Source organism: Pyrus communis, chromosome 16, assembly GCF_041283825.1.
Source record: "Pyrus communis isolate YQ-2024b chromosome 16, ASM4128382v1, whole genome shotgun sequence".
NCBI classification, from domain to species: Eukaryota; Viridiplantae; Streptophyta; class Magnoliopsida; order Rosales; family Rosaceae; genus Pyrus; species Pyrus communis.
This window is the reverse complement of record NC_142580.1, coordinates 29,487,261-29,494,372: the sequence shown is the minus strand read 5'-3', so window position 1 is coordinate 29,494,372 and position 7,112 is coordinate 29,487,261. Positions and strand designations below refer to the sequence as shown.

The following is a 7,112-nucleotide window of genomic DNA, read 5'->3' as shown; positions in this document are numbered from 1 at the left end:
CCCTTGTACAACTAAGGTTTTTCACCCAAAAAAAAAAAAATTGTCTAGATATGGTTTTGACTTTCTAATTTAACTTCATATTTCCAACAAGACTTTTTTTATTAGCACCCCACATAATGTTGAATACACCCCATATTAAAATTTAATATTAAATGATTTATATACCCTCATGCAATGCCAATTTCGACCTCATAAAGTTAAAAAAAAATTAAAAAAAATCTAAATACATCTCAAATGACTTTTAACGTGTATATCTGAAGATTATTTATCTTCTTCAACTCTCAAAACCATTCTCACCCTCTGATGTAGAACAAACCTACTAATGAAAATACAAAGAGACATCAGTAAAACTAGAAAGAGCTCAAACAGGTACTGAAAGGGTGTTGTTCGATCAAATAAGCTTAAGTGTTATTTCGAAATACTGTAACTCTCAAAGAATGAGTAGTGTTTGGTTTGATTTAGAGGGAAATGTTAGTGATTTTGAAGAGCTTCTCTAAGACGGTATTGAACATAATTTGTTGCAAAAATTTGTGGTAGGAGTTTGCCCCTGCGAGATGAAAATGATGTAGGGAACTTTCCTATTGCTTTGAAGAATTTGAGTAAAAGACTAAAAGTGAAGAATTTGCAGCCTAAGATTTCAAATGATCATATTGTGCTTGAGGCATAATCGTGATATAAGTGACTAGAACATGAAGAGATTTGACATGATCATTTTCGTGCCGATGCTGAAGAGAAATTCAAGGATTTTACAATGTTCGGGAAAAGGGGCAGACGGAGGCTAAATTCGTTTTTGATCTTCAGTCTATAGGGCTTAGAGAGTCACTATTTTCGTTATTTTATTTACGTGCATATTGAGGGAAGCCATAGCCAAGAAAGAAGGGAAATTGTAATTGTATTGGAATCTACATGTTAAGTGATTAATAAGATTTGTTTCTTTTTTTTTTAAATCTAGTGGATGTGAATTGAGCATTGGCTTTTGACATTATTGTTAATAATGTGAAGAGTGTGGTATGTCTGTAAAAAATGTAGGGTGTATTATGCAAGGCACATGTTGAGAGTGTGGGGTGTGAGGATACTATGCGAATGTATGTAAGGTGTATTAACATGAATTTTAATTGAAAAGGCAAATGTGAGATGTATTAAGTATATGAGGTGTATTCAACAATATGTAGAATGTTAATATAACAAGCCTTCCAACAACTATGAATATTTAATTAATACGTCTTAAAATAGTTGGAGAGTTACTACGGATGATAGAGGATGAGATAAAGGTTGCCTTTTGTATCGCTCAAAGAGGTGTTTTTGCATTTAAGCTTTTCACGCGTCTGTGAATGTGTACTCCTTCCGGTTAAAAAAAACCTGCACTTGTTCTTCAAAAAAAAAAAAAAAAAAAAAAAAAAAACCTGCACTTATTTCGTGATTCACCAATGCCTCGTCGGACGAGAGATTTTTCAATGTGATTGTCACACGGAATGATACACCACGTGTCGTTATATAAAATATGAGATATATGTGTTTAAAAGTTAGTAACTTAAAAAATAAAAATTTCTACTACTTACATAAAAACACATGATGTACCCGTGTTCCCGTTACATCTAAAAATTTCTCCTGTCGTACGGTCAAACTCCTATACGAGGAAACTTGCAGGGTACACGTTCTTTATGCATTGCTTCTGCACGTGCTCTCTCTCCTCTCCTTCCCTCTCTCTCTCTAAAGCCCTTACCGTAAATATAAGAGGCATTCCACTACATAGCAGACTGGTTCATTTTGAATGCAGTTTTGATACAACATGAGGAGGTTGTGTGCATTTGACAGGCAAATCAAAGAGTAGATTAAAACAGAGTCGGAGGGTCCCACAAAAGGCATTGTTAAAATTCAAAATTAAGTGGAGAGTTGTAAACCATTCTGGCAACCCCAACCCCAACCCCTCGGCTTCCGTAAAGCCGAAAATAAAGAAAGAAGGAAGAGAGAGTAAAAATAGTAAAACAAGTGAAAGCGTAAGAATGAGCTGGAGGGAGATATTCCGTGTGTGGGATTCGAGCTGTAAATGAAAGGGGCACGCCGCACACCTTCTCTCTTCCTCTCCCAATACCCTATAAATATTCCCACCACTTCACTTGTTTTCTTCACAACACAACTAGTTGTTTTCGTCCTCTTCTTCTGCTGCTGCTGCTGCTGCTGCTTAATAGTTTTCTAGTTACTAGTCAGTCGGTTCACTACAATTTAATTCAATTCAATTCCAAGAAAAACAAGAAATATAATGGAGTTGAATCTCCTAAACTACTTGTTTTGCATCTTTGCCTTTCTTGTCTTATTCCTCTTTGTCATCAATTCCCTCATCACCAAGCTCTTCACTCCGGTTCGCCGGAAATTCCCACTTCCACCGGGTTCCTTGGGCTGGCCTTACATTGGAGAAACCTTCCAACTCTACTCTCAAAACCCAAATGTCTTCTTTGCCTCTAAACAAAAGAGGTATTTGCTCTTTTAATTCACATCTCCGTTTTTTTTTTCTTTCTGAATTGAGTGCCTGGCTAGTTGATTTTATGTACTGATGATATATGTTTTGAACATTTTGATTGATAGGTTTGGGTCAATCTTCAAAACCCACATCTTGGGTTGTCCATGTGTGATGATTTCGAGCCCGGAAGCGGCCAAATTCGTGCTTTCTCGAGCCCATCTGTTCAAGCCAACTTTTCCGGCAAGCAAAGAGAGGATGTTGGGGAAAGAAGCCATCTTTTTCCACCAAGGAGATTACCATGCCAAATTGAGAAAGCTTGTCCTTCGTGCCTTCATGCCGGAAGCCGTCAGAAGTATCATCCCTGACATTGAATCCATTGCCAAAGACTCTCTCAAGTCTTGCCAAGGCCGCTTGATCAACTCCTTCCAAGAAATGAAAACGGTGAGTAATTATTGCCACACCCCACTCTCTCAACAGAGCAAAACAGAGAGAATTCGAATTAGAAGAGCTGTAAATATACAGCGCTCGGGAATGTTCTCTAGCCAAATGCTGAATCTAAACTGCTACACATGGCAAAAATGGAGGTGGTTGTCTGACGAGACTGACAGTCGCCTCAACTAGTTTGACAAGATTAACAGTCGGCCAAGAGAACATTTTCCTGCAGTGAATTGTTGTGCTGATATAACATTTTTGGTTGACATAATGTTAAATTGTGTACCGATGAATCAATTTTTGGTGGTGCAGTTCACATTCAATGTTGCACTCCTTTCTATATTTGGAAAGGATGAGATTCTGTACAGAGAGGATCTGAAGAGGTGTTACTACATTCTTGAGAAGGGATACAATTCAATGCCCATTAATCTTCCAGGCACACTGTTTCACAAGTCAATGAAAGCAAGGAAGGAGCTTGCTCAGATCTTGGCCAAAATTATATCTAAAAGGAGGCAAAGGATGCAGGTGGAGGAGGAGGACCATAAGGATCTTCTCGGATCATTCATGGGTAGCAAAGAAGGCCTCACGGACCAACAAATCGCCGACAACGTTATTGGTGTCATCTTTGCTGCCCGTGACACCACGGCCAGCGTCTTGACTTGGATTGTCAAGTACCTTGGGGAAAACCCAAGTGTGCTTCAAGCTGTCACTGTAAGCATTGTAATCATCAAATTCTTTTTTTTTTTTTTTTTTTTTTTTGAAGTTCCTTTTGTGGGTTCTAATTTTTTGTAATGGCTGTGATTCTACAGGATGAGCAAGAAGCAATAATAAGGTCAAAAAAAGAGGAAGAGGATAAAGTTCTGAGTTGGGCAGATACCAAAAAGATGCCCATGACTTGTAGGGTTATTCAGGAGACTCTTAGAGTTGCTTCCATTTTATCTTTTACTTTCAGGGAAGCTGTGGAGGATGTTGAACATGAAGGTCAGTAATTACCAAACCAAACATTTACTACTTTCCTTTTTCTATTTTCTTACTTGAAGTTACTTTAAACTTAATAATCTGTTGTTTGCTGATGATCAAATATTGATGTGTTTTCAGGTTATCTGATACCAAAGGGGTGGAAAGTTTTACCACTTTTCAGAAATATTCACCACAGCCCAGAACTCTTTCCTGACCCTGACAAGTTTGATCCTTCCAGATTTGAGGTAAACACTAACATCATCCGCCATAAATTCATTCTTCATTCAATCTTGGATAACATTGGAGATAGATGCATGTATTGTATAGTGGATATATACTCATCATCTTTATGTTACTGTCTGACACAGGTTGCTCCAAAACCCAATACATACATGCCATTTGGCAGCGGGAACCACTCATGTCCAGGGAATGAATTGGCCAAGCTGGAGATTTTGGTCTTTTTGCACCATCTAACAACAAAGTACAGGTGGGTACTTTCACTTATTTGGTAGTTTTGAGGGGAGAGGGTAGGCATGCAACGGGCAGTGGCAGCACTGCAGAGCTACAACCACCACCTCCTCCTCAATTTCTAAAAGTAGAATGTTGTTATATTTATGTAAATTAAATAGATTTGTTGATCTGGTTGTGGAGGTGGCTGACATGTTATGTATGTGGCTTTATGCAGATGGTCTATTGTTGGTGCACAAAATGGCATACAGTATGGCCCTTTTGCTCTTCCCCAAAATGGCCTGCCCATCATATTATCTCCTAAAACTATCATATAACCCCATGATACTCCCAAAACAGTCCGGGTCCCCAACTTTCAGACCCTGACCCTTGTGGCTGCGACTTGACAAACAAATCAAGAAATATACATTTCATGCACGAGAGAGAGAGAGAGAGCGCGCGGGCTAGACACAAATCTTATGCATGAAGAAACCCACCCCCACCCCCCCCCCCCCCAAAGTCCAATTCCTTTTTTCGCAAAATAAACATGTGAGAGAAACAAATTAATCATACATCTCCATCACCTTCGTCTGCCCAATTTATATCTCAGTATACTTAAAGCCACCGTATATTCTGACCACACTCCAAAAACACCCAAAAAGTCAGAGAGGTCAAGATATAGGAAATTAAACATGTTGCGGCAGAGGAAGCAAGCGTACAAAGAAGAGTATTCATACACCAAAACATGATATGCAAACCATATCATGGTTTTTTTTTTTTTTTTTTTTTTTTTCTTTTTCTTTTTGGCGTACAAGAGATCATGAAGAGGAAAATTCCTCACCCAATGTGACAATTGTATTTAAGTAGGTAGGTGTATTCTAATTTCACAATATTTTTCTTGTTTTTTAAATAAATGCAAAGAGCCGCAAGGCAAAAATGAGATTCAAATGAATGGAATTAACAAAGTTAATTTTGTTATGTATATGTATTATTTCAATTCCAACGACTGAGACCAGTATATACTTTGCATATCATACTTGCAGTAATGGCAACCTAATATATGGAAAGAAAAAAAATTATTATTGACATTGTAAGAAAATTATTTGCATGGCTCATTTATGAAAAACATAAAATAAATATTATACTTCAACGGCTACAAACAAGGCTCACTTTAAAGTTATAAAAATTTTAGCCGTTGGATTAAATTTCAACAGTCTATATTAATGGATCCCTAGAATTAGCACAATTGGATCCGGAGAGCATCCATGTCCCTTTATATGCATACACATGCTTTTGACTTTGGACATATATCTCTCAATTACACAAGGACAGGACCACTAATCATTATAATGTCTTTTGATAGATTTAGACAGCTGTAGTTGCGTAGACAACAGTACATATGAATCAATCATACATGCATACATATCAATACTATATATATATATATATATATATATATATATATATAGGTCCTTTAAGACCATCTCTTATGGTTGGGCTAAAAACCAAATATTTTAGCCCAAAAAATTTAGCTTTTAGCCCAGAAACAGTTTTTCTGTTCTAACCGTTCTAGTCTAAAATTTTAGCCCGGGATTATTAAAGAATGAACTTAGGGTATTTTTTTTTGTTAAATTAGATTTTTTAAAAAAAAAAAAATATGTAGACTATCGTAAATTAATTTTATGAACATTTTAATTTAAAAAAATTTAAATTCTGATAAATATTGGGTGGAGTCCACTCCGATTTATGGGCTAAACTTTGGAGGGAATTTGACCTTGGTTTAGCATTTAGCATTTAGTCCAAATTTTCCCCTTGGGTTGGAGTGGGTTTGGGGGGAAATTTTTGGGGGTAATTTAGCTTTTAGCCCATCATTGGAGTTGATCTAAGACCATCTCCAATGGTTGGGCTAAAAACTAAATTTTTTAGCCCGGAAAATTTAGCTTTTAGGCCAGAAACAGCTTTTTTGCTCCAACCGTTCTAGCCTAAAATTTTAGCTCGGGATTATTAAAGAATGAACTTAGGCTATTTTTTTTTGTTAAATTAAATTTTTTTTTTTTTTTAAAATAGATATGTAAATTATCGTAAATTAATTTTATGAACATTTTAATCTAAAAAAAATTAAATTCCGATAAATATTGGGTAGAGTACACTCTGATTTCTGGGCTAAATTTTAGGGGGAATTTGGCATTGGTTTAACATTTAACATTTAGCCCAAAATTTTCCCTTGAGTTGGAGTGGGTTTGGGGGAAAATTTTTGGGGGTAATTTGACTTTTAGCCTACCATTGGAGTTGGTCTAAGGGAAGAGATTTTTATTTTTCAAAAAAAATGAGGACACCCTCTTACCCATTATATTTGACTTTAATGAAATACTGTGGCTAAGATTAAATTATAGGCCGCAAAATCTCAATCACAAGATTTTATTAAAACCAAATCTAACGGTTAAGAAGATGTTTGAAAAGTTGGAATTCCTTCCCTTAAAGGCTTCATATATATATGTATATATATAGGTATATATATATGTATATATGTATATATGTACACGCACCCCTTATTTCAAGAACTTTGTTCCCCTTGTATGTATAGCAGCTAGAGGATGGCATGGCAGACACGATGTGCCATAGAAACGGTTCTCATGGACCTCATTCATTGAATATATGGACTAATATATCCAAGATATCATTTGGTGCAAATTTATGCCAAGTTTCAACGTCAACTTAGCGGTCAACAGCTGATTATATTGATATTGTTTCTATTTAATTAACTGTACAATTTGACATGTATTGCTTATTACAAAACACATTGGTGTTTTAAATA

At 36.2% G+C, this 7,112-nt stretch overlaps 1 protein-coding gene across 1 annotated transcript; it reads left to right on the top strand.

Annotated features, from left to right (window-relative positions):
* Positions 1-2,010: 2,010 nt before the first annotated feature.
* On the top strand, positions 2,011-5,275 carry LOC137732115 (abscisic acid 8'-hydroxylase CYP707A2-like). Its single transcript, XM_068471410.2, has 7 exons — positions 2,011-2,472; positions 2,584-2,899; positions 3,203-3,601; positions 3,700-3,871; positions 3,989-4,095; positions 4,219-4,337; positions 4,536-5,275. The coding sequence occupies exons 1-7, from the start codon at positions 2,261-2,263 to the stop codon at positions 4,633-4,635; spliced, it is 1,425 nt and encodes a 474-aa protein (XP_068327511.2). The 5' UTR covers positions 2,011-2,260; the 3' UTR covers positions 4,636-5,275.
* The last annotated feature ends 1,837 nt before the right edge of the window (positions 5,276-7,112 follow it).